The sequence below is a fragment of the Bombus terrestris genome, chromosome 5 (genome assembly GCF_910591885.1).
Source record: "Bombus terrestris chromosome 5, iyBomTerr1.2, whole genome shotgun sequence".
In the NCBI taxonomy this organism is placed as follows: Eukaryota; Metazoa; Arthropoda; class Insecta; order Hymenoptera; family Apidae; genus Bombus; species Bombus terrestris.
Genome location: NC_063273.1, coordinates 4,970,332 through 4,997,734, shown reverse-complemented (window position 1 = coordinate 4,997,734; position 27,403 = coordinate 4,970,332). Strand labels below are relative to the sequence as shown.

General features: G+C 44.2%; 2 protein-coding genes across 8 annotated transcripts in view; one reads left to right on the top strand and one right to left on the bottom strand.

Moving 5' to 3' along the window:
- LOC100644170 (nephrin) overlaps positions 1-27,403 on the top strand; it is a 253,734-nt gene that overhangs the window by 55,207 nt on the left and 171,124 nt on the right. Inside the window, exon 1 of one of the 3 annotated variants that reach the window (XM_048405777.1) lies at positions 18,284-18,927. The exons of 1 other annotated variant lie outside the window; for it this stretch is intronic. In XM_048405777.1, coding sequence (XP_048261734.1) covers positions 18,849-18,927 — 79 coding nt within the window. In that variant the 5' untranslated portion in view covers positions 18,284-18,848. Of the gene's footprint in view, positions 1-18,283; positions 18,928-27,403 lie in introns of those variants that run through there. One more of the 3 variants, XM_048405779.1, reaches the window with a different exon arrangement.
- LOC125385081 (glucose dehydrogenase [FAD, quinone]-like) lies at positions 503-26,867 on the bottom strand. Of its 5 annotated transcripts, none has more exons than XM_048405783.1 (10): positions 26,747-26,867; positions 10,636-10,844; positions 4,659-4,787; positions 4,374-4,570; positions 3,782-4,141; positions 2,522-2,669; positions 2,121-2,438; positions 1,659-2,029; positions 1,480-1,574; positions 503-1,390 (listed from the first exon to the last, which is right to left on the bottom strand). In XM_048405783.1, exons 1-10 carry the CDS (start codon positions 26,791-26,793, stop codon positions 1,309-1,311), a joined length of 1,956 nt encoding a protein of 651 aa, XP_048261740.1. In that variant the 5' UTR covers positions 26,794-26,867; the 3' UTR covers positions 503-1,308. The 5 variants fall into 5 exon arrangements, with proteins under 5 accessions (XP_048261740.1, XP_048261743.1, XP_048261744.1 ...); XM_048405786.1 differs by lacking the exon at positions 26,747-26,867 and adding an exon at positions 12,011-12,380; XM_048405787.1 differs by lacking the exon at positions 26,747-26,867 and adding an exon at positions 12,088-12,358.

Genomic DNA, 27,403 nt, shown 5'->3' with positions numbered 1-27,403 from the left:
ATGATAGATCTCACAAGAATAATTTTACCTCTGTTTCAATTTTGTTTAGCGGCGTTCTGTTGTTTTTAGTGAAGTTTATTATCTCTTTTTCTACTATTCTACTACTATTCTATTCTATATCATTACTAATATCCCATTACTTATTTTTATTATATTATTCATCTCGAAATATTGATTTTTGTTGTAATTCCGACTTATGGGAGACCTATGCTCTAAGCATAGAATAAGCACGACCGGTAACAGTTAACATTGATGATATTTTTCTTAGTATCAATATATGTCTAACATTAGCTTTTTAGATTTTAGATTAGATTTTTAGCCATAAATAACAAGGATAATTACAACCTCAATCAGTATTATTATACGTTAAAGGAAATTCGAAGATGGATTCGGAGATCGCACGTTAGATGCTAAATAAATTTAACAAATATTAGCTTAGGGAAAGTACCTGTGAAATAAGGATAAATTAAAGGATAATATCGTGAATAAAAAAAACAAAGAGTGCAGAAAGAAAACAAATTAAAATTATTATTCAGACAACTAATTGTTGGTACAATTGACTTGACATTAATTCGGTAACAGCGATTTACATCTCTTTGGTATGTTTCTATTTCGACGTTGGTACAATGAAATAAACGACTGTGCGACTGGCAACACTCGTAAACGCGAGGAATCTTTTGCTTTAAGGCCATTTCAGTTTAATATAGTTAATAGGAAAGCATACGCGTGAAAGGTATTATAATTGTGCGCGACGTATGTATTCACGTACGTACGTACGTACGTACGTATAATACTTAATCGCGAAAGACGATAGTAAGACTGTTTCGATTTACCTTCGTATCGATCCAGATAACGCAGGTTATTTGGATAAATACATTCACCCTGAACGTCGATCCGATAAAATCTCGAAAATCCGTAACCGATGCTTATCTACGAATAGAACGCGTGGAAGAAGTGAAAATTCACGTTAAACGAATTCGGATAGGTGCTTAACATCGTAATGCGAAAATGGAAAGAACAAGTACAGGAACAAGTAGTCGTAGGAAAGAACGGAGAATGTAAAAGTAATAACAAGATCCGCGATAGTTGAATTAGCTAGTGCCAGTGTTCGTCGATTCTCCGTTCCACAGCTTCGATCGACTGGATCGCAGCGACTCGAGGAGAAAGGCCGGCACTCCGCGTCCTTTAGCGTCGTCTCTTTGGTGACATTGCGCCGGCACCTCGACGACACGGCACAGCGCTGCACTGTAATTCCTTTTGCAGAAAGAAACCCGCTAAATCATGGACTAGATCGATCGAGGATCTTGACTACCAGATAGGCTGGTCCCAGTCGATGTATTTGATCCCCCAAAGCAACAGATCCAACGAGTTGTCGATCGTGGAACGGGAACTAGGAAACATGGCAAATTGCTAGTGACTATGCGCTAGACTTTCCGAGGTGCTGAGTACTTCCATAGGGAAGATGGACGATGCCCGTACCATTGTGTCGGCTTAACACCCCAGTCCATCTTGATGAACGCCGCTGCCCTTTCGCCGATCATGATCGCCGGAGCGCCCGTGTTGCCAGATGTTACCTTTCGAATCGAAATACATTGCTCAGACTGCACGTAATATTCATCACGAGAGAAACAAAAGAGAAGAAACAAAAAGATAAATACTTGAGGCATGATGGACGTGTCGGCGACTCGCAACCCTTTAATACCGTGTACTCTCAATAGCGGATCTACAACGGCCATCGGATCTGAGGCTGGACCCATTTTACAGGAGCCTGCCTGATGATTCTCCGGACCTGTGTCCTGGCGCATGGCACATCTCCAGTAATCGTTGCTTAGGAACAGATACTGCGAGCAAGCAGATAGAGGTTGGTTACTAAGCGTCATATTATATTTCGCCATAGCGGTAGTGTTGCCGAACGACAAGGCTATCTGAATTCCCTCCAGGAGGATAGCCATGTCCAATGGATCGTTCAAATAATTTCCATGGATTATGGGTTTCGCGAGAGGATCGTTGGTAGCTAACCGAAGAGTTCCTGAAAGAGAAACAGATTCGTTTATGCAGACAGCGTACGTAGGTTTGCAATCCAGCGTAAAACAGGAAATTGCAAGACGCGATAAAAATACCTTTGCTACGGGGATGAGTATTCGTCGGCGATATGCTTATGCTACGACGTCCACCATCCATGAGAGCTCCTACCTCCCCTGTGGTGGCGCACGATGCTTGATACCCACCGAAAAAGAACTGAAGATCAGGATGATCGGAAGTGGTGTAGCTCGAAGGTAGAATTCCCGTTAATTGGGATAAACCTGTGGACGCCATGGGCCCTTTTTGGAAAGAGACGTATTCCAAGGCTGCCGCCCAATTCAGGTCGAATTCGTTTGGTTGATTTATGGTCCAAGACACTGTGTACGACACGTGATTGTGTAGATTCTCACCGACTCCTAAAAACATCGTATTTTACTCGAAATGTATCGACAACGTAACAGACGTTCGTAAATTACAAGAACGATGTACGGCCGCTTACCTGGAAGATCTTTAACGACGCTCACGTTCACGGCGTCCAAATGCTCCTTTGGTCCAATTCCAGAGAGCAATAAGAGTTGAGGGGAGTTGACAGCCCCGCCAGAGACGATTATCTCACGCGAGGCTCTTGCCACGCGAAGTTCCCCATTCTGAAAATACGTACATAAAGGTAATCTGTATTTAATGAGTCGCTGCCATTTAGTCGAGAACAACGGTTACGCGTTTGAAGTTGTAAAAGTAAAAAAAGAATTATGGAAACCAACGTGGGTCCATGAGCATCCGTACGTGCCGGTGATTATGAAAGTGGCATAAGTCAAGGAACAAAAAAAAAAAAAAAAAAAACAGATTTTCGTTTATTTTGTGCTGTATCGATTTCTGTTTCTATATTATGGAAGAATTTTTGTCAAATATCTGTGAAATGACCAATGATACGGAGATATACTTTCGTATTTATCCGTAGGAGTTTCACGTTGATCTTGACAGTGGTGTAAGTGCGTGATTTTGAAAACTTGCGAGAGAAAGATAATTAAACATGTTTGCATTGTGTCGTTAAATAAAGGTTCGGATATACACAACATTTTATAGAACATCAATGCACCCTGAAGCAGAATTTCATGTTTTAAACCTTTCACCGAAAAGGGGAAAGCCAAAATTATATTGTAATCCGCGGTTACCTCAATTATACGCAAGTGAAAGGCCAGTGACAAAAGAAAAATATAAAGGCATAATGGATCTACTACCCGATATGCCAGCGATTCATCGTGAATATTTTAAAGCCCTTAAAAATGTCCAAAACAGACAATTTTGTTATTGAAGCAGAGAATAATTCGTGATTAATTATACAAAATTACGATTTGTATAATAATAAAAATAATATATACTATAAATAAATAAATTTGTTTATTTTTAACTTGTATTTTTAATAATATTCATCATTGGTAATATCGTGAATCATATTTTTGAATAAGTTTTCCATGAAATTGTAAAATGATATAAAAGTGAAAAAATTGAAAGATTATAATTTATTATAAGTCTTACCAAATACCGAGTTAAGTAATGGAAAATATCTTTTTAATTTGTGCGAACGTAAAAATGCAAATGAACAATAACTTGTTACTTACACCATTTTCATAATCGTCAGCGATATGTATTATCGAAAAGGAAACAAATGAACATCTTTCACCTGATAACTCGATACGCGTTATCGTTTCATAATTAATGACGCGTATGCAAAGGATATATGTATATGCTATACACTAACTTTGTAGTATTGAACACCGACTGCCTTCCTGTTTTCGATAATAATCTTCGTAGCAGTGGCATTCAGAACGACCTGAAGGTTTCGTCTCGAACGAATTGGTTGGAGAAAAGCGGTCGAACTGCTCTGTCGAACTCCGTTCTTGCTCATCGTTTGAGCGGTCGTGAACCCGATGATCTGATCACCGTTAATGTCCTCCGTGATCGGGTATCCTCTCTCGACCGCGGCTGCGAGGATGTCTTTAGAAATGTCGGGCCTCCAAGGAAACCTCTCGACGTTGAGCAATCCGTCGGTTGCATGGTATTTCCGTCCAACTCGATTGATCTCCGTGTTATTCTCCGAGCACATGAAATACGGCAAAACCTATCGCAGAGTGAAAGAAAAGTGTGTCGCGCTAAGTTTGCTGCGGGTTATTAGCGTGAATCAGACTGACGGATTATTGGTAAATAGCTCTTGTTAACTACACGCGATACCATTTTCGCAACTATTTCTAGAAGTAAATCGGCGTCCGTGCGTGCACACGCCATCTGTTTAACTTAAATTTTATTTAACAGCGACCTTTTCGATCGGTCGTTCTTTTCTTTTTTAGACTTACATCCTGCCAAGACCATCCCTCGTTACCCATCGCTGCCCAGTTGTTGTAGTCCATGGCGTGACCTCGCGAATACATCATACCGTTGTGAACTGACGTGCCGCCGAGGTTCTTGCCTCGTGGCCAGCTACAAGATCCTCCCATCGAAAGACAGGCGTTCGCTTCGTTCACGGTTCGATACTGCCAATCGATCACGGTGCCTGTTCGAACAAGACCAAACTAATTTTCTCCGACTCCTTCATCCGATTGATTCTCGTATAAACGGTGCAAAACGTGACAGCAAACTACCTAGAAACATAGCGACCATGCTGGGGATATCGGTACCAGGTGGTTCGTCTGGCCCAGCCTCTAGCAGCAAAACTTTCCATTCCGGTATATCACTGAGCCTAGATGCCACAACGGAACCGGCTGTTCCCCCTACGGATAAAAAAAACCCCGTGAAGTCATTTATTAGACAGTTAGCGAGATCTTCATCTCGATCAAGACCGTACGAAACTCGCTTCACACGGATGAAAACACGATGCCCGATCGAGTCTAAGGAGCACCGTGTATCCGTCTCGGTACACCAGTCGTGGGGAAAGTGGTTCGATAAGGCCTTGACCATGGTACGCCAACAGGTAAAAGTAATTATACCGTGCGTGTACGTTTATGCTTCACGTACGGTGGTTCGGTAAGCGAAACGTGTTTCAATGCGTTGCTTACACGTGACGCGTGATTCTACATACGTAAACGCGTGCACGTCGATGTAACGGCAAAGTAAAAGAGCGAGCTAGAAGTACAGACAAAAAACCTGGATCAGTACTTTCATCTTAAAAAGGGAACGGCTAGTTTGCACGAAGTGTAGTGGTCATTTTTATAATAGGCAGCTTTCGCGTATCGGTTCTCAGCGAAAAGAAGGCACATTCGCCTCAACCGGTAAGCGTATTCGTATTTCTCTGTGATCACAAGTCATTAATATAACTATTACGCCCAGATTATTCGAGATATCCTCTGAAACAGCAATATCGGTACATATAGATGGCGCGCGAGAATATCGTTATTCGTATGCAAAGAAAGTATGTAAAATAATATTCGATACGAATATTTTTTTACAGAAGCGATAATGCTCGAGAGAACTCGTCCATTTATATCGCATTCGTTATCTTAATTCTCGAAAAATATCGTCGCAACTGAATAGGTAAATGCAGAAGGTGAAACAAATTAAAATAATCGATATATTATCAGAAAGAAAATAGCGTACATACCTTGACGAAAATGGAGAAGCGAGAGAGCTAGCGTAAATATATAGCTATTTACGGCAAATAACACGTAAATATTCTAGTTTTATCTTTGGCTACATCGAAATATGTGTATCGCAGCTCCGCTAGTCCCGCGTAGCGAGCGAGATATTTATGAGACGTAATTATGAGCCCACGCTTCGGAAGATTAATACGTCAAGCTTTGGTTGTTGCGGAATTATATCAAGCTCATCGTTGCTGTTCGAAGTAATTAACAGACTAACAACATGTTCATGGAGTTTAATATTAATTAACGATAGTACCCGCCCCAGGCTTTTCACAGGTTCGATTTTTCACGTCGTGTCGTTTCGTGTAGATTTAATTATCGAAACAAAAGTTCGTAGAATGGATAGCGTACGCTTTCAAGATCCTTTGAAACGCGTAATCGCCTGACGTTTCATTCGATTGTTCGTTTCGTTTATGTAAATTGCGAATTCTTAGTTTGGAATTTATACGCGAAAGAAGATATCGATGGGAATGATTAACCAATTTCGTTCAATTAGTAATTTACGTCAAAACAATTTCCATATAATTTTCTTTTTCGTGAAATGCCGGTATAATCACGATGTTGCACGCGCCCAGAGGTATTACGACTAACGAATACCGAAGGAACGCAACCGCCACGCGCAATCCGATGAGCCAGGTTAACCGCGATAATTAGTTCCCTGTTTAATCAGCGCATCGTTGATTCCATCGATGAAATCGCAGAAGAGATAGCCGATTATAGCTGCAGTATTCGATGCTTCTTCGAGAACATTCTTCGATTGATTCGATCGATCGTGCTCAATAGCGCAGAAAATAAGTCGTTTCTATACTCCGTTCGTTAATGTTCTTGACCCGCGTACTCTGTCTACCTTTCTCGCTTAATCGAGAGAAGGTAGACGCACGCGTGTCTAAAAGATTCTTCGACGGTGAGAAACTGTACAATGAAAACGAGACGCGAGGGAACAGCTGGCGGACGGAGAGACAGAAACTTCGCGCGACTGGGTCGGCTGATTTTACAAACTGGCGACTAAATCGGGTATCGATCTCGCGGATTCGTCATCGTTCGGGAAAGAAGTAAGTGTTGGAAAAAGAAATTTCCTGTTCTTACGAGCCGAGATTGTTTTTCTCGTGTTCAGAGCCGAAGCTCTATGTCATTTTCCGCAAACTCCAGTGCTATAACGGCACGAGATCAGCAGGTGAAAACGGTTCTGCTTGGGCAAAAACAGCCGACTCGGTTGCATAACCGACACGGCGATCTATTACGCGCCGAGCCGCCGAAAGGAATAGCTCGATCGAAAGCAGCGCCCCGCACTCGGTTATTCTTCGGTTTCCACGATTTCCCATGATTTTCTGGCAGCTTTATGTCTTCACGGCATCGGATGAACCGTACCGATCTAAGTTATGTTCGCGTAGAAACGTATTCTCATACACGTACAGCATACTCCCGGTTTCTTTCCGCCGACTCGCTACCACAATACGCGAATCTTCCTACATGACCCAACATTGGCCACGATGCAGCGTTATTTACGTTCCAACGGCAACTTGGAGTCTATCCGCGTATAAAGAGACCCGGGCTGCTTATTCCGCTCGTCGATTTGTATCTTTATAGCCCCTGCTCATTTCTCCCCGACGCGACGGTATGGCTTATCGTTCTGTGATATCCCGCCACCGTGCAGACGCTTTATCCGTTCGGTCAAGACGTTTCTATCTACCTTATGTAAAGCCACGTCGTTGAATAAAAAGTCGCGCAACGTTCAAAGACGTTATTCCACGGATATTTGCGTGCAGCGACCATCGAGAGACAAGTTCGATCGGCTTTTGAACGAAGCTGTACGACGAACAGGAATTTCACACTAATCTGCACGTAGCCGCGCATCGATGGCCAGGGGCAAAAAGGAACGTGAAAAATTGCGTATAATCGAGGAAAAGTGTCACCGAGAAAATAACGTTTTCATCGTGCGATACGCTGAATATTCGGCGAGATTATGCAAATGCGGGCTCGGCCGACTATAAAATATTTTGCGGTACGCGACCTAGCGAAATGCATATTTTACCATCGTTGTCGCGACCCGCCTGTATATCCCCAGACGAGTGTTCGTGATTCGTCCATTTCGTCATCGGCGATCGAGCGTTGCCGCAACATCTTTCTAGTCTTAATCGCTGCATCTTCGGAAACGATCGATCTTCTACATATCCGATTTATGTAACGGAAATATCGCGGTAATCGATAAAAACTTTCGTCGAACCTTGTCTTCGAGCTTTCGGTCACCTGTCTTCTTCGAGACAGTCCATCTTCCAAATTATAAATACGTCTAATTGCAGCCGCAAATGAACTCGATCGGTTGGTTCGTCATTGCCAATGGCATAGGTCGCAGTAAAGTCTAATCGCGTGTAACGCCGAGCATAGACGATGAACGTGATAGACGGCGTGGCTCGTCCAAGAGATCGACGATGGCGTACGAAATCAAATTATTAACACGCTAATCGCGCTAGTTCATCGAACGAATAACAGTTCGTATTAATATCGCATCTAAACGATCGACGATCGCATCTAAGCCATCGAATCGAATTTTCGGCGTTGCTTCGTTCGCGATAATCGACGAATTACGATCGAACCAGCACCACTGCAGCGCTCGAATTTGCGATAATTTTGTTTGACCTCCACGCGTATGCCCGTTTGCCGAGATTGAAAATGTTTCTCGATCCGGTGTACCGACGCGATATAGTTCGATCGCTTCTCCAGTCCCGAACGTTCTGAAATATGCATAGGAAGAACGATGTATTCGTTTAATGCAGCCTCTAAGCGCATTTGCTTTAAATATAATTATGTGGGTTTTCACGCTCGTTTTGCTGTTTCGGACGTACGAGCGAAGCCAACTTTTTCATTACTCTCTTTCGATGCTATCGATAAGCTATCGCAACATCAGTTTTTCGTTTTCGCGAATTATATATCGGGGCAACAATTTTGCCGTTCCACACGAGTCATGAGCAGAATTACACAATTAGAAAACAAACAATACAAATAAGTGGTCAATCGTTGTTTACACTTTAACATCGTTTTTCTTGATTACATGGCTACGTAGATAAGCACTTAGCGTTAAAAAATGCTATCGGATACGATAATGACGGTAATTATGCTCGACGATATCCAATAATCGTAAATACATGTCAAGGTTCGATTTTCCGAGTAGGAAGGAGAGATTTTCCTTTTTTAACCGATGCCGTCGAATCGACTGCGAATGAAGAAAAAGGAAGACTCGAGTTTCGATTCGTCTGGCGATCCACGTTGCGCGTGTTTAAACGTTTGGGCCAAGAAACGTAACGAGCGAAGGAGAAACAAGGAGAATTATTTCGGAGCGTCAAACCGACGGAACGATGCAATGGTAACCGCGAACTAGCGCCACGGATTTACGCGACCGTTTTGCCAACCGCCTCGTGAAATATCCAATTACAGCTTTTTTTTCCTCTCACCGCAAAGCTCAACCTGCTCCTCTGTCTTCCTTAGCCTGTTAAACATACCAAGACAAGTTACACAGTCATTTGTTTCGCTCGTAATGAGTTAACTTGTCGCCAAAGTTTACTAATTACAGCTGTTTAGAAAACGTTAAGATACCGTTTGTTTCTTGCTACCGCTCACTTTTATTACTCTTCGCGATACTTTCCTACTTTGATTTTTACATTTCCTAGATTATATATATATATACCTCTGGTTGTATCTTCCTTTCAACGGTATAATACCTCGCTGTAAAAAAGATTAATCAAACTTTGTTATTTTCTACCAAGCTTCTGTTTACTCCGACCGGTTTTACAACGTACGACGTAGCCAAGATATTCTTTAAACCCATAATACCCAACTTTGCGTTGGGTCGGGGAAATTGTTTCGTTCGCTTATAAATATACCTAGAACCATATCGTTACGTTTCTTTCGAATTAAATTGAATCGTTGGTAAATAGACTATTGACCTAATTTCGATTCATCCTATAAGAAACGGTTCCAATACGAATCAATTTGAAACAAATATAATACATCTCGCATAACAGGATTCAAAGGCATTTGCATTCGATGGGAAAAGCTTTCTTCGTTAACCGTTCTCTTTTTGTCTGTCAGAAACAAGAAACGTTACAATTTATTTAACTTGCATCGAATTTCTTCTGGTCGCGGCGATACCGATTGCTGACTATTTATTTATTTTGATTTATGTTCGTACATCGGCCAAATTGTTTCGAACGTTAATTAAAGACGTAAAAACAAACTAATAAAGATTAGCGAATGATTGTTGAGTGAACGCGCACGTATACAAATATACGAATTAATGCCTAGCATACTTTATTCGAGATTGCATATAACACAGAAACAACACGTGCTGGTTACGCTTGCTGAGACAGGCCGGGCGAACGGATAACTTTCCAATTGTAATCTCAATCGGGACACATCAGGCAGATTCAAATGGGACGAGTTGCGGTTAAATGGCATACGTTTACTCGAGTTGTCCTACGATTCGCAAAGCGAATAATCAATCGCGTGCATAGGAAAGGATAGAGGGATTGTCGCGAATTTCGTTGCAACGAATATCGTTTTAGAACGTTGAACGTCCAGTGAAACGCTGGATACACTGGCGGTACAACGAATTTCCACAACCCTGTAGTAGTAGCCGGTGAACGCTTTATGAAAATTTCATTTCTTCTATGGAGAATATCGAGTAACGAGTTTAATTAAACGCGTTTGGACACGGCCGATTAGTTCCTGTTTGCTAGAATAAAAGTTTCCCCTTCGTTAATCTATTACGATATTAGGCTGTTTGCATCTAAACGATGAGAAAGTGGCCGTTAGTAAATAATCGAGTACAAACACAATCGCGATGTTAATCATTCAGCGAAAGCCACTTGCTTTCGTTGCAGTATTTTGAGTGGAATGTGCGAAAATTTTAGAGCCGGCTCGACTGAAATTATCGAGCATATTGTAGAACGACGTGCACGATCGTCGAGTTATCGAGTATACTCACCGCCGATGACGATAAAATCGTAGTAGTATTCGGCCGGATCGATAGGTCTGACTCGTTCGCAGAGGTGAGAGATTTCATCTTTGGCGCGGACGAACGTGTCCAGAAGGGTCATGAATGTCAGAAACTGAGATCCTGGACAGGTCTGCGCGAGGCTTGGTCCGAGATATGGTACCGGACAGGCCGCCGAGACTGACACGTTGTACGACATTCTGCGAAGAACGAAACAGGGGTTATTGTGCGCGTAGTTGGAGTAAAAGGAACGATCGATAACCGGCGAACGATTTAATTGAATCGATCGGGATCGGAAGCCCTACCGTGTTACGCGACGATTCTCCAAGGGAAAAGCGAAACGGAATCGAGCGAACCGACCAACTAGCGAATGGATGGTAGTAGAGCAGAGTGCTGCGGCGAAAGATTCGTTAATGACTCGTGAATGTTCGCGTCGAGAGATCGATTTGCTCACGGTGGCTGATCGCTGGTAGGCGTTCCGCGTGCGCTCAGGTATTCGTGTCTCGACGAGACTCCGGTTTTTGTCGATCCGAGTCAGGGACGCACCGCTGAAATCAACTCGATCGCGCGTTTCAAACCCGCGTCGACTTTCGCGCGGAAACACACGGGGGAATGGTCCCGTATACGTTTGATACCGTTTACATAATCGCGCGGGAAAATTAAGTATATTAAAAACTTGGATGGAAATAAATATTTGCATTAATTAGCGAGACGGAATTAATACAGACATAACAAACCGAGCTGCGTTAATTAATTTAGCTCTAATTAACGCCGCTGAATTTCCAACGCGTACCAATGGAATTAATAGCTGAAGAAATAAAGCAGAAAAAATATGCGCGAAAACGATTGTTATTAAAATGTACTTTCCCAACACTGCGTAAGATACAAAGATTATTCTAACATCCAGTTGTTTCGCGAAAGCCTTTGGGCGACAGTAACCGCGATTTAGTAATATTTCATTGTTTATCGTTCCCGCGAAACCGTGCACCACGGGAATCGGACGAGAACAGTTGCGCGAGAATCTTTTATCACGCTGCTCTTCGTCGATCCTGAACAACGACGACCGACGAACGATACTCTGTCATCAGCGATTGTCGTTGTGCCAATTATCCAACAATCGTTTCCAATTTTACTTCTCTCGTAAGTCTCGTAACTTGCCGTATTATCGATCACGTTTGTCGTTATACCTTAAATCGTAAGTGAGGAATTGATCGAGGTATGCACCGTGTGATTGGCTGGATCGCTACACACAATTTCGGTTTGATAAGTATAACCACACGAGATACGCGTGACACGATGGAAGGTCGTACTTGCCCCTCGGTGTCGTAGCTGCATGCGAGCAAAATGTAACTGTAATACCTCTCACCGTAGAACGTCTCTTTATAATTCATCTCCCACCCCGTCGTAGTTTTCCCCGGCACGGCAAAGGCGCACGCGAATCACCTCCTACGTAGGAAAATCTCCGTGATTTTTTTTCGATGGGTTGATTTTCTGATTCAACGCTTAACGAAGGTCAAGATCATCGTCGTCGTCTTCTTTGTCGCCGCTGCTGCGTACTTCCCACGACACGTGATGTAGCAAGTTGCACGAGAGGATTCTTATCGATGCACGGAGGATGATTATCGCGCGTGTCAATCTTCCTCGTTCGTTTGGTTTGTCCCGTAACCGCAATCGTTTAACGATGTTCGGCTAATTGTGCTACCTTTGACCTTTTACGCTGTAAAAGAATGGTTTAATCAGTACTTCTAGACGTGGTGCGTAGTCGAGCAGGTGTATGCCAACCTTTGTACCGTACGAGTTTTTACAATTATCTACCCGCTGACTATCTATTTAATTGCTCACTGTCAGTTTAAAGATTAGTTGACATAGTTTTGCAAAACAAACTGGTCGAATGGCTAGCCTACCGAAGCTTGTTGGTGGAAACTCTATTCTAAACAGCGTTTGTTTCGTTTGAGCCACGGTTTTTATTTTTCCGCAGTCTGTTTTCGCGGGAAGTATAGCTCTACAAAGCGAGATGCGCACGGGTCTCGCCGTGTCGTAACGCGGTCGGTTAACCCGTTGAAACGATTCGATGTCCGCAATGAAATTATTAACGGGTCGAACATTGTCCACGCAAACGGCAACCTGTGCTCGTTCACCATGTTAATAAACCGTGAATCGCTGGTTATTTCGCAGCAAGCGCGGCTAGAATATAATAATGTGACAACGCACACGTACGAACCGATAATAGCGTTCCACTTAGCCACCGGATTCGTTGGTCGCAGGTACACGACACCGAATACGCATTTTCGTGTGCCTATACTCCACGCTTTACTGACTCTTCTCCTGAAAACTCTCTCTTTCTCTCTCTCTCTATCCGTTACCCACCGACAACACCGATCGAGATCATTGCCAGCCGATTTAGGCTTCGATTTTGTCCGATCGTCGATGCGTCACGATCGTCGACCAACGTTGATGCTTATATCGAAGATGCTTATATCGCCACGACAAGGCCCCTGATCCACGTTTTTCCATTAAAATTTCTTACTGTAAGTTTCATTTCTTCCTACGTTCGCGAAACGAATCGATCGATTTAGCGACGTATCGCGTGTATCGTTGGAAATTTTCTCGGTGAAATCTCGGATCGGCGGTCGCTAATTACGCGGTTAGCCGAATCCGTAGTCTGCACGCACGAACGCTCGAACGACACCATTCACCGGCGGCAATCTGCAAACGGATTTGCACGCTGACGAAGCGAAGAATCCTCGGACCCGTCGTGGATCCGTGAATCCGCATTGTTCGGACGCACGTTGCGTACAGTTGGTTGAGCAAAAATCATATTTCGCGGGAAACTCGCTGCATCGCCGGACAATGGGGCTTCCGGCTTTTTTCCGGTTGTCGCGACTACCGCGAACCAACCGACGTGACACAACCAACTTCTCCAATAAATTTTGTCTTATGGATTTTTCGGTGAATCGAAATGCGGCCAACGGCGTCGAGCAGAAACAACCGAAATGTAATTCGCGCCGGTATTTGTTCCTGTAAATTGAAATAGCGCGCAGCAAGATCGCATTGTCGAGGAAAAGAGGAATCGCGCGAGTTTATTATTAACGTCGTAACTATCTTCGCGACGAAATTGCAATTTTCCGGTTACTCGTTACGCGCTTCCATAGTCGTTGAAACGCTTTTCTTCGCTTCGTTCGCACCTACAGCTTCATACATCTCATCTTTTCACCGCGAACGCGAGCTACGTTTCTTTCTACGGTCATCTCTTAAGTGGTTCGCTTGGACTCGATTTCTTGCTGCGGATCATCGGGACGAAAACGTCGCGTCGCGTCTCCTGGCGGTAACGTTGTCCCATAAAACAACTAAGCTTTTGCGGCAGCAGAAGCAGAAAAATCGTTGCCAAGTTGCCAACTATTAATACGTTCATTAATCTTTCGTTGCGAGGGGACGCAACGAATGTGCCGGTTTCCTAGCAACTGGTATCTCTCTTTCATTTTTGCAGCACACGCGGATCTTTACGAGTATTTTACTCGCTGACGATTCTCGATGACCGTTTCTCCGTGCTGGCTGTTCGATGACGAACGTATTTACGCAACGTATTTCCATCTTGTCAAACAGGAATACGCTCCCCATTGTGTTCTTTCTCCGGATTGCTTGTTCGACAAACAGCAGGGATCCGTTCACAGGAATCGATACCGTATGGTTTTGCCTTTCCATTCCAACGATAATCATCGTTCCTGTCGAATATCCCCGATGACGCATCGATGCGTCTTGTTTCGACGAACCAATGTTTCACGATCTAACGATTAACTAATTAATAGCGACAGTAAGTGCTGTAAATTTTGCGGACGACCATACGTAACGCAGCGCATCCAGTTAGCAGAATTACGATCGTTTCTCGTTTCTTCGCCTTTTAGCACACTCGAACGCACCTACCGATTCATTCGATCACATTTATCGATCCGTCTCTCTGATAATAATCAAGGGTCGGGCTCGTTAATAGAAAATTACAAGGCGACGCAACTACGCGTTAAACCCTTTCGATATCAGCTTCGAAGATCAAACGCGATACGCGATCGCTGATTACACTGTCTCCTCGGTATCGTCGCCGTTAACGAGATACATCGGTAAACATTTTCGTTTTCCGAAATGAAGGATATTTCGAACCGATAGTCAGCAGCTCGATCGTCGATGATCTGGCGTATCTGCGGCAGCGCGCGTATACCATTGTTCGCGAGTATAATCGAAACTGGTCGTTTAGCGCACCTTCGCTTCATCGTTAAATATGCAAATGACTCTGTAAGATCCGATGCAGCGTGATGCGACGACGCGTGTTTCTTTCGTACGTTTCGCTTTGTCCGCGGACGACGAACGTTCGAGCGACACGTTTTGCACGCGGTACATTTCCCAGAGAACCAGCGAACGAACGAAACTGCGAAGACTTTTGAAAATCAAATTTACAGATGCTCGACGAGACTCGGGCAAAATGAGAGTTAATAGACAGACGAATCCGAAAACAGCTTGATTTGAGAGCATTCGAAGGGAAATTTCATGAATCTGTTGGCTGCTTTTGATTTTTGAAGCGCGATCGTTTCACCTTGCGCCACGGTTTCGCCTGCCAACGACAACGACAGCAACGAAGTAGCAGAGAACGGCTGCTAGTTATATCCATGAACAGGTGTAGGTGGTATGAAGCGCGAATATACGCGTCTCATCCGTATTTTACACTACGCTCGTCCGCTTTAGTGGAGCACGTTACGAGCATTAAGGTGAGACAGTTGACGCAGCGCGGCTACTACAAATAGCCCTCGATTTTTTCCTACCGAATATAACGTGGCGCGTGCGATGCACCGGTAATGTTCGCTAACTTTTATACGCGTGCTCGGTTTTAGTGTCGACCCCATCGCAGAAAATGGCGATGACATCATATAAAAACTCGCAGAATCGCGAATCTACGAGTTCGACGTCGCGATCGCATCTCGTCCGCGGATAATCCGTCATCTACGAGGTAAATTACGCTTTCAGCTATTCCCTTTTACACGGGAATTACGTAAATCGAATACTCGATGTCTGTCTCTACTAATATTATTTCATTACCTAATGGTACGTTAAATAAATTGCTCGATCGATAATTATTGTCTTCGCTGCGTGAATATACGGAATTTCAGAATTACGATGGCGTCACTTCGTGACGATGAATATTTTCTGTTTTTTTTCTCTCTCTCTCTCTCTCTCGTTTTAGTAATCACGCAAGCGGGCGAGAAGTAGATGATACGATCGAATAGTAGTCAGCCCCTCGTCTCGACGACATTTTTCTTCAAAATAATACGCGCTACACGAGAAGCTTTCCTAACGGACGTAAAGGGATTCGCTGTCGTTAAGCAAAGACAATAGACTTTTCTCTCGCTCATGATTGAGTAAACTAAGGAACTGTAATTTTCACATTCTCGGATATATTAACCGCGCTCCGTTTATCTTTCCGCCGACTTGGCTGGGCCGCGATAATGGATGGAGAAAGAAGCTTTGCGGAATTACGAGAATCCATTTTCGGTGGACGGAGAAGGAGAAGCTACGACAGAAGGAAGAGAAAATTTGCGGCGAATACACACAGAGGCAGATACTAAACGTCGACGAACCAGACCTTTCGCGATCCTCGGATCGGTCAAAACTAAAGGGTCGAAAAGTTTCGCATGCGCCGTTAACGCTTTCATCGCCGCGAGCTTGTGGTATTTGTTTTATACAACTTTTGTTGCTTCGGGGTAGCTGTGACGCTCGACATGGAAGCGAGAGAACGGACGAGCAGAGGATTTCATAAGGGCAACGCACCGACGATGTGTCGCCTCTTTCGCAGTTTTTAATTTTCCCGCATCGATGGCGTGAAATTTATCCCGCGAGCATGATCGTAACCTCGGTTACAACGAAACTCCTTCCAAAACGTGTTTTAACAACTTTGAAATTTGATTTCGTACTGCGAACGAAATAACTTTGATCGTTAATACTGGTTTGCGCGTTCAAAGAAGACAGGTGCGTTTGCGAGGACTTTGAGCGACGATAGAATCGATAGCGAATCGATACTACTCGCGCAACAGCGTGGATATATGATGAATACAATTCGGAGAAAGGTGAATTTACACGGTGAATAGAGACTGACGTACACGCAGGCCAAAGATTGCGGTAGCTAGAACGTGGAGTAGCTAAGTTGGAAGTTCGATCTTACGATTGGCAAACTGCAACGTTCGTCGAGCCTGTCGTTCCATGTTCCATCCTTCTTTACCCGCGTTCTAGCGAGTTTGAGAGCTTTGCCTGAGCCGAGCTTAAATAAGCAAACTGTCGCGTAGGAAAGCTGGAGTGGCGTTTCACCGCTTTCTCTTGTCTATGCTGTAAAACTTTTTGCCAGCTGAATTCTCTATCAGCCTAAACCTAACCCCGCGGAATCGCGGGCAACGCTGTATTCGCTTCCTGCTGCTGCGGTTCCCGGAACGTTTCGCTTATTTCGCTTATTTTCCACTGAAATAAAGCTCGCCAACTTGCTTTGCCGCGTCTGTTGATCTTCCGACTCTACGATTCCTGAAATATCATCCATCCTCCTACGCGTATCTACCGTCTACCGTAAACATTTAATAATTTTCTTCGAGCAAGTTTGAGACGTCGCCACGAGCGTGCGATTCAACCGAACCACCGTCAGCGTCGTTTGCTAAAATAAACTTGAGAAAGATCACGAGCTACCGGAACGTTTCCCTTCGGATCAGCAGGAATGATTATCGTGGCTAAGTTGATAACGCGGCGGTACCTTCGGTGCCGTGGTTTGCGAACGGTTAAACGACACGAATGTGCCTGAGAGAGAGGAAACGGAGATTAATGATCGATTATCGGTGATCGGAAAAATGGTAAGAGGAAAAATCTTAATTCAATAACTTCATGAGGCCCGAGGGGTCGTGATAGAGCTCTTGGGCGACATCGTTCGGCCATTGTGGTAGATGTGCTTCCCCGGAACCGGAAACTCGACCCCTGCGGTAAGATTTGTACGGTACTTCAGCCTGGTCTTCGGCTCTAAGTGTACTTCCTTGTATACCGTGGGGCTAAGCTGACGGCATCAAGTCGTTCTGTACGCTCGTGCAAATACTCTGCCAGCTATCCGACGAACCTTGGTCGAATTATTTTACTAGCTAGTATGATTTCAAATATTTAACGATAATAGTTGTTCCAACGATAAGAACACGCCATATCTAGTGAATTTGGTTAGAGTACGTTACGAGGACAATAGTCGTCATCAAACACTATCGATGCTTCGGTTTTAACGACTTGTCGAATAACGATACGTTGTTCTTTATAGTCTTTCAAACGGAATAACGAGTCATTTTCTATGTGCGTAGCAACGAAAACGAAGTAAACGAAAATCGATTGGAGAATATTTGTCAAAGTTGGCAATTCTTATGCAACCGAACCGCAACGTACATCGGCCATCAACAACGTGACGTTTTGCCTGAATGTTTGAACATCTTGCAAACACATGTATATGTGTGTATATATATATACATAATCGTCTATTATTAATTGCGACCTCATGTTCTACGTAACGTTAAACAAGAGACAGAATGAAATATGCATAGAACCATCGGTGTTGCGCCTGAAATTCGAAATTAGTTGTTTCACTAACGCAAAACATCGCGCATACCGAGAAGTTTGAAGTCTGCTAATTGAATAAAAATGGCAATAACGCGAAAGGTTTGATCTATCCACGATCGGAGAGAATTCCAAAGCAAAAGTTTATCACGGCTCGAGTCGGAATTTCGCTAAAGTTTAGTTACGCGTATTGAAATCGAATCGATTTATTTAACCCGCATTGCTGGTTCGGCCAGTGTTATCGCATCGATTCTGCGGAGGAATCGCGTTAAAGCAACGGCCGCGATACTTAAGCTCTTGCCGCTCGCTAAGCCCCTTTTGTTAGGGATTACGGACTCGTTAAACGGCCCGGCCGGCCTCTACGTTCTGTGCAAAGTATCGCGCCGTTCGAAATACCTCGAATTATTCAACGTTGGTCAGCGACCGGTCAGCGGTAACAAACAAAGCTGTATAATTAGTAGTACATCCGCGCGTACGCGCGTCCCTCCACGCTATACTTCTCCGACAGTGAAACTGCTGACAAGGGATGCGTATAAACGATAACGGAATATTCAAAGGATACTCGGTCCTTATCGCACTTACACAGAGTGAGTTCAATGCTGGAAGCGACGAGCCAACGTACGATTGTGAGTCCACGGTACGACAGAGACATTTACACTCGGTCGTTCGACGATGGTACGTATTTCGCGAGTTACACAGCGGTCGTAATGAGCTCGCAACGCTGACACACATAGATATCGCGTTTGTTAGAAGTAGGTACGAACGAAAAGGTCTCTTGGAGAATGTTTTTCCGTGAGAGTGTCTCGCGCGATGCTCGATTGAGAAACGAACGGATGATAAGCGAGGAGAGAAAATTTACAAAGTTCGATCAGGTTTGAAACAAACAGGAGAGGGAAGATTCTGAAAGCGGGCGAGACAAAACGCGGGATCGCGCAAAACCGTTTCAACGAGAAAAGAAACGTCGGGTGTCCTCTTTAACGTAGGTTAACGAACATAAGACGCGGCTTTCCTTATCTCGGGTCCAGATCTGAAAAGTAGGAAAGTGCAGTTGGAGGATAAAAGTTATGGCTCTGTGGAGACTTTTTCGTGGATTTCCGGGATCAACGAGGCGCCATCCGCAGAACGTTCACTGGCTCCGATCTCTTTAAGCTCCGACGAGAATCGGCTCGCAAGAAGTCCTCTAACTACCATTCTTCCGAGCTAAGCCAAATCAGATAGCGCATTTTCGATGGAAACATCGTTGTCGGTTAACGATCGTGGCACGATCGAAAAATTGCACGGTGTACGCCCGAATTTTGCATTGTTCGTCATTTTTAAACGGATAACTCGATTATCGTGTCGCGAAGGCGTTATTGCAAAATGTCGTGGTTCGTCGGACACTTTCAATTTACATAGGCCAACGACAATCGTTCGCCGAATAAATGGGAAAACAGTAGGCCGTTGTTCGACTATCATTTCCGTTTGAGTTGAACGTGGAACCCGACTAAACCCAAAGGTACGAGAACGGGGTTCGATCGAACGGTACTGGCGCGTCCCGTAATTAACGTTCGAGTGGCTGTTGCCTCGTTTCCACGGAGTTTCGTCTCGATTTTTGATCCGTGCGTGGTAAAACGTGGCCCGTAGTCGATTTGCAAGCCGCTTCGCAAAGTACTACTAGCAAAGATTACGCTGCTTGTAGCGATCGAGACGACCGATGCAAAGAGAAATAATCGCTCGATCTTCGACACACCCGATTTCTTCTCCGTTTCCGAAACGGACAGATCGGATGACGTTTTCGGATTTCGACTCGCTTCTTAATTTGGTAGATCTGAAACGAACGAAGGGTCGGCGTTTAATCGATGCGACTTCCACTTAGAAGATCCGCCAAGCTTCACGAACGACAAGTGTCCTTGGCGGAGAGCATTTCTAGGTAGCCTAACCTTTCCTACTCTTTGCACGAAGCAAGAATGGTCCCCTGTACGGTGTCGTTGCAGAGAGAAGTTGGACTTGCAGCGGGTCAAAATACGCCGTTTCTACGGCGTTCGTAGTACGCGGCGCAGCACGAAACACGAAAGTGTTGATGACTGAAAAGCGCGGTATGCACTTTGTGCTTACTTGGTTACGTCTGCTTTTAGCCTTCATGTTTGCCTTTAAAGCTGTCGAAAATTTACGGCACCTTGGGCTGCGCGCGCGCCCTTTAACAAGGATTTGCGTTTATTACGAAATTTCTCGGCTCTGCGGTTATACACGCTTGTACGAGAGCGGAAGCGAGAAAAAATTTGAAAATGAACCAATTAGAGCGTAAAACATGGAAAAGCTCGGCGACGCACGATCGAGCTCTCGGTGAAGCGACGGAAATACCGGAACAGGAAGTACATAGGACAGGAACCGTATACGTTTCTTCGATCTACTACTCGCGTTACATCGAAAAGTGCGAAGAAATGAGTAAAGAAATAATTAGACGGACGTGTAGGTCGTGTTACGTGATGCGAAAGCGACTGTTTGAAAGAGCTACACTGAAATAAGAGAATTCGACGAGAAATTGATCGAACTCGCAGGTTTTTTATACGACAAACGAAATAAAACTAAAGTTTTCCAGCACGTCTTCGCAAAGTATACCTGCCGAAACTTTTCTTCGAAGAAAATCTCGCGAAAAAGAATGATGCTGGTCGGAGAGAGGGGAAAGCTAAACCGAATTAGACTACTAGAGCAGAACGGACTAGGGCATCGAAAAAATGACGAACACCACTCGCTTTGTTCGTTCGTGTTCGCTTTCACGTTTCACGAGTAAGTGACTTTCTTTCCATAACTTTCGTACTCTAACGCAGTTGGTCTATTCCCCTTTCCACCCTACTATTTTCATAGTTAGTTTACCTCTGGCAGAATCGGACTTGTCCGAAAATCTCTGCTTAATTACGAATACTACGGCATTCGAATACATAAAGAGTAATTAGAGTGTTCCTGTCTTCTTTTAGATTTCTGCAGTTTATCCGCCACCTCGCGATCGCTCTTGCTTTCCCGTTTCCAGCTTTTTCCGTACGCTCTTTCATTCGCTCCTCCGCTTCGTTGCCATTTTCCCAAGACCACCTCTATTTAAATAAATTCCGTTTGCGTCCGAACTCGTTACCGAGTTCAACTATGGACAAGTTACAAATTAGCAGATACCGTTGATTCTTGGTTCTGTAAAAAATTCAACTTGCAGCCGGAGGTTTCAATGAAATTGAAAAAGATCGTGGAGCAAGGCACCGGTTGAAGATGGCCAAAGGGAAATACCGCTAACAATGCAATCTATTTCTATGAAAGCGAATCGCAAAGATCGCCTCTCTTAATGAGTTCCGCATAAGGATTAAAAACAATAGAGTTATTGTCGCCGTGGGACGCGGATCGTCGAAACGCGCTGCAGCTCCCGTTGATCAAACATCGAAGAAACGAAGGAAAATCTGATATTCATCGAGAAGAATAATCGCGCGACGTCGAGTAGCTTTGATATTTGTCTTCCCACAGATATTCCCAACACGATGTTTGGAAATATTTGATCGTTCACTCGAAGCAGGAAGTCGGGACGAGATCATTCTCCGCTTTCTGAGGAAATCGGGAAAAATCAGAAAGCGGGAAACGGTATCTCGCTTGTAACCTGAGAAAGCTAATTAATCCGACTCGTCGTCCAAGCGAAGTCGTCGATACGCTGATTTGAACGAAAAGCAGAATCGACAGTTCCGCATTCCGTTAAACCGGCGTGTTCGCAGTAAGAACCGGCTGAAAAAAATGTTGGAAATGACACGGCGCGCCAACATTCGGTTAAAAGGCACGGGCGATATCGTCGCATTTGGCTCCTTTACCAGCGTATTTCCTAGTTGGTGTTTTTTGCCTGGACTCTTCCCCTTGGGGAGCTCCCGTTCCGCCATTCCGACAAACAATTTTCCCTTCGACCATACCACCTCTGCGCCGTTTTGCATTGCTTTCTTTTTCCAATACAGCGCGCACGTAGTCTCACTTTCTCGCTCTCTGGCTCGATTCAAAGTCCATGGACAAAACGGTTACTGGAACCGTACTTGTTGAGCCGCTTAATGGGTCTCAGAGCATCGTGAAAGTTGCTCCTGCAATTTTTCACTCTGCTAAGTCTCCGAAACTCCATTCGATTTCAGACTGCTCGACTTGTTCGAAGTTTGTCGCGTCGGAGCTCGCCGTTCTCCTTTCGACCTCCGCTCTCCGCTGCCAACCCTTGCTTTCGCTATGCGTCCCATTTCCCTGCTTTTCTCCTCCCTTACCTCCTGACTTTCTTTTGTCCCTCTACGCTTTACGGCTATGTATATACTCGTTTGCCGCGCATTTCCATCCCATCGCGTCGAGTCGCATCTCCGCGAAGGATACTCGCGACGCTCGAGCATCGAGGTGCGCTCTCTAGACGCGGTTCTTCGATAAAAGGGAATTCACGCAGCGCGCGATAGATCCACGGGGAATGCGTCGAGAAATTGCATTCTCTCGCATTTAATTTCAGATCGTGTTTCTATACACGGCCATGACGAAAGTACGTTTATTAAGGTTCCAAACGCACGAACATATACAGGCAACGGTGTGTGTGAAACCAGGGAACATCTCTTTTATTTGGCGTGGCAATGGTGGGGATCTCTAAATACGACGAAACTCGGCAACTAGGAGGGAAAGGAAAGGGTGGCGGGAGGCCGACTGTGCGATTATCTCGTGAAATTGCCTTTCTCCATATTTGCATCCATCGCTTTGATCAAGTTGATTCTATCATTGATATTTTATGTAAATATCAGCCGCGGAAGCTGGTACTCGTAGAAAACTACGAAACTCTGGCAAAGTTGCCACGCGGTCGCACGTGGTGCGATGTCTAGCGAAATTATTCCACCGACCAGATTACGCGAATTTAAAAGAAGATATGTAACGTCGTCGTCGTGGTCACAGCTGTCGGATGCCTAGCCATCGCATTATCGTTGTTCTCGCAATAAAGCGACATGTTACTCTCTTAAATTCGTCTCGCTGCATCTTGCCCGTGATTCGATGGCTATCGTAGTAAAGCTGAAACAGCCGCCGCGGAATTCATAGTATCAACCGATGTCTCTAGACGACGCTTTAACTTAGGACGTCGCTAACTACACGGCGAATTTCGTTGCGCCTCTCGGTGTCGCGGTTAAACGCGATCCAGCGAATGAACAGGTTGCGTTAGCGAAGAGTAATCCACTCGGAGTCGTATAGTGCAAAAGTGTAGCAAATCAGAGTACAGCTGATGGACGATGCAACGTCGAGTGCGATGCTCGGAGTCCGAGTTGTTAATTTCGCTGGATAACTTCCCGGCAAATATTATCGTCACTGATTCGTCGGTAAAACGCGCGTCTATCAGAGACGCAGCGGTCTGGTACCGAGCGACGTATCGAATTCGCCGCTAATGAAGCTTGCAGCGTCGTATCCCGTGCACCGATGGCTTTTGAATTTGGTCGGACCTCTAATCGAAGAGGAGGGACCGTTTCGTTTACGCGATGGAGATTCGAGGCAGCAGGCAACCGGCTCCCACGGTGCGCACCCTACAAAAACCGACTACCGCGAGTCAGCTCTGATACCGACCAGCAGCGAACATGTTGAAAGCATTAGGAAGTTTCTTGTTACTCTGCTGGCTAGGAATTAGAGGCAATCATTCTCGGCTTAACCGATGCGCGATTCAAACGGTTTTGCCCTGTCCTTTTGCCCACTCTCTCATTTCGCCGAATTAACCGCGCTAATAAGGCCAACATCCTAAACACCTCGTTTATCGAACCGGGTGCGGGAACCCGAAATCAACGACCGATCGAAACATCCACCGACACGTTCGATTCTTCGTCTTGGCGGCGTGTTTCGACGGTCGTTTGGGTTGATCGAGAATTCGCTGGCAAGCAAAACACGACGTAGCTGGAGGACAGAAATGGCGATAAGGAATGACAAATAGAGCCATGGTACGTGTTGATAGTCTGTATATAAATATTCAAAGGCAACGAGCGGTGTTTCCACGGCAGCGGTGTTAATGACTGAAGTCGGTTCGATAAACGGAGCGTCTCGGTCGTCGCGAATTATTCGAACACGCGCGACACAATAGATGTGGGCGTACGCGGTGAACGGGAACGAACACTCGCGCACGTGTAACGTAACATTGCGGCAATGATGAGGTAACGAGGAAGATGGTGGAACGAACGAGCCGGAAATAAAGGCCGGACGTTACAGGTCGTCACTGAGGCAGATTATTACGAGACGGATCGAGCGACGCGGAACAAAAACAGTCTTGGTAACTGTCTCTGGAAATGTGAAAGGCCTCTTCATTTGATCGTAAAGTACGCGCCAAGATGTGTAGGTAGCGTTGAAAGGAAATTGATTATTTTGTTCCCGAAAGCGATCGTAGATAAATTTAGAATGACCGGAAGCATTTATATTCTCCTGCGAACTGGTGTCTTTTCTTCCGATTAGAGAAAGGTCTACAGAGCTTCGGGATATTACGCGAATTTTTTTGTCTCTAGGAGATCCATTAATTTTTACGAGCACGTAGCCACGTTGAATTCCTAACGGGATTCCAGGTAAACGAGTCTTTGTCCATTTTCAAATGAAAAGTACCGAATTCATTTTTTAGATTAGTCTTCGACGTCGGTTGGAAATATCGAGTCAAAAAGAGATCGCTGGTCGGTTCGCAATTTTAACGAGTGAAACGAGAAGCAGTTGTAAGGTTACGTAGAGAACACTCGAAAGAGGTTACAAGTTTTCTCCTCTTTGACGGAATTACGGAGACGTATCGAACGTATCTTTCTCCCTTTTCATTTTGATCCTACGTAATTACATTAAGAATTTTACCGGAATTTCTGAATATCCCTATGCACGGAATCACCTGTGAACCTCCCGTCATCTCTTACTTCGTAAAGAAACACTATTTTATCTTTGCTCTTTGGTCTAGCAATTACTGACAGTTCTTCAACGTTTCTCTCTCTCTCTCTCTCTCTCTCTTTTTCTTTTCCCCTATCTTTCTCTCACGCGCATACGGCCACAGCTCTGTTTACGTTTAATTACAATGATTCTACGAATACCCCAAACGATTCAGGTCGACCGCACTGTCTTCTCTACGTTTTACCCACCTTTCGAATAACCGATAGTATCAGCTGCGGAATAATATTATGCTCGCAAGAGGCTCTCCGTGTGACTTAATTAAAGCCGCGTAAATAACCGGTTCAGCGTATTCCACGTTGTGACGTTAAAGTTTTTAGCCGAGTTTCTATTTAGCCGATTTTTTTTTCAGCCATCGATATTTGCTATCGCCGCGAAAACGATTCGCCTTCTTCGTCCATTTACGAACCAATTTTTCACTCGACGTTCGTATCCCAATCGCTGGTTTAACGCAAATTGCGGGTTGCAAAATTAGTTTCGGATCGTGGGGAGTAACAGCGGTGCGTCGACGCACGTTCTTGGCTAGTTCTTGACCGATTATTTCAGTCAAATTGAAGTTCGTTAATAAATAATAAATATAAAAATGTTATGATACTATGGAAGTAAAAGTAATCATTTTTACCATCATCTATATTCGTTTTTAAAACGTTAATATAAGTAATTGCGATAAAAAAAAAAAAAATAGAATATTAAACTGACTAACGTAATTAATTAAAGTAGCGGACCTGACAACGTCGCCATTCGTAGCGTTTTGTTTAATGTAAGTTATAAAGCGGAAAGTATTATTAAAAGCAAAATGTAAGGACGGACATATAAGTTCGTTTAACAGATGTTATAACGTTAAATAAATTTTACTTTGTAAATTGCATAATAATATCTTTGTTAAGAGTATGGTAGTAAAAATTTATTTCAAATATGTACAATATGCCATTGGAAAATTCAATAAAACTGCGACATTTTATTTCTAGAATTCATAATTATCAAAGGAAATCCGTCAAACTCGCGGAAATTACTTAACAAGAATAAGTGAATCAAAGCCGGGATTAATACGAATCAAACTTGGTATAAATTTCAAACAATTGTGCATTTTCTTTTTCGTATATCGATTTATTTTTTTTACAAAATTACCATTAAATAAACTAGTGTATTCGAATGAATCATCGCTCATTATTGATATGTCTGAACATATCTATTGTGCGATATCGCCATATCGGCTGTTTCGCGTAGCTTCCTAGAAAATTTGCAAGTGAACCTATTTCTTCATTAGCATTTAGAAAAAAACTGTGTGAACAGTTTTACAAAAATTAATAAATTTGCTTTGTCACATTTCGATATAATTTCGTGCCAATTTTAATACGGTTCTTGAATATAGTTTTCCTGTTTCAGTAAGAAGCATAAAATTAAAACCCTCTGTTTTCAAACCCGCTATATGTTACTCTGTTAAAATGCATTTCTATTGACTGATTGATGATTTCTATTAACAATTGCTCGATAACTACGTGATATATCGAGTTCAGAGCTTACGTTAGGAGTTCCTGCACTCCAAGTTAGTTTCGCTCGAAATTTGAGAATAGTGTTGAATTTTGAGATTTACCTAAGAACTGCGTTAATCTGATCCTGTCCCACCGATCGATTTGACATCTGGTTACGTAATCGCGAAATTATTGACCCTTTCTTGAAAGGCGATTCCTTGCCCCCGAAACGCGTCGCTGCGCTTAGGTCGAGCGGAACCGTTTGCTTTACAAGTGAACGAAACCAACGACAGACTGGCGGCGCGATAATTCGCGTTATCTCGATGTCGATGCGTTCAGCGATCGAGTGCGATATTTGCGACGCGGCCATGAATTGGCAGGTCGCGACGTGGCGCGTACTTCGATCCGCTGTCCTCTTTGCTCTCAACTCCTCGTTGCTCTTAATTTTTTCCTCCCTCTCTGTCTGTCCGGCAATCGAGCGTACCTGTCGCTCGATCCGTGCTCCGGGTGCCTCTATTTCCGTCTGCAGCTGCCAATCTACGCGCCTGCCACGACTCTTCTCTTCTCTTTCTCCCGAGTTGCCTTTCACCGGTCGCCTTTTTCGCCATACGATCGTCCCACCTATTCGCTCTATTTCTCTTCGCATTTGCCACTCTATCGAGTCGCGGTTACCCCTTCTCTCGGAAACGGGCGAACTCGTTTCCGTGTCGTTCTCCTGCGGACTCGGCGGCTGAACGCGGGCGCCTTTTCTTCCGATTGACGCGCTTATTAGCCGCACG

Excerpts from the sequence above, each read along its gene's own strand:
- LOC125385081 (XM_048405783.1), bottom strand. The coding sequence starts at position 26,793 with ATGTCAAATCGATCGGTGGGACAGGATCAGATTAACGCAGTTCTTAG. Across the intron at positions 2,670-3,781 it reads TCGGTGTTCAATACTACAAA|AATGGGGAACTTCGCGTGGC; the intron begins GTTAGTGTATAG and ends ACGTATTTTCAG. Across the intron at positions 2,030-2,120 it reads TACTCATCCCCGTAGCAAAG|GAACTCTTCGGTTAGCTACC; the intron begins GTATTTTTATCG and ends TTTCTCTTTCAG.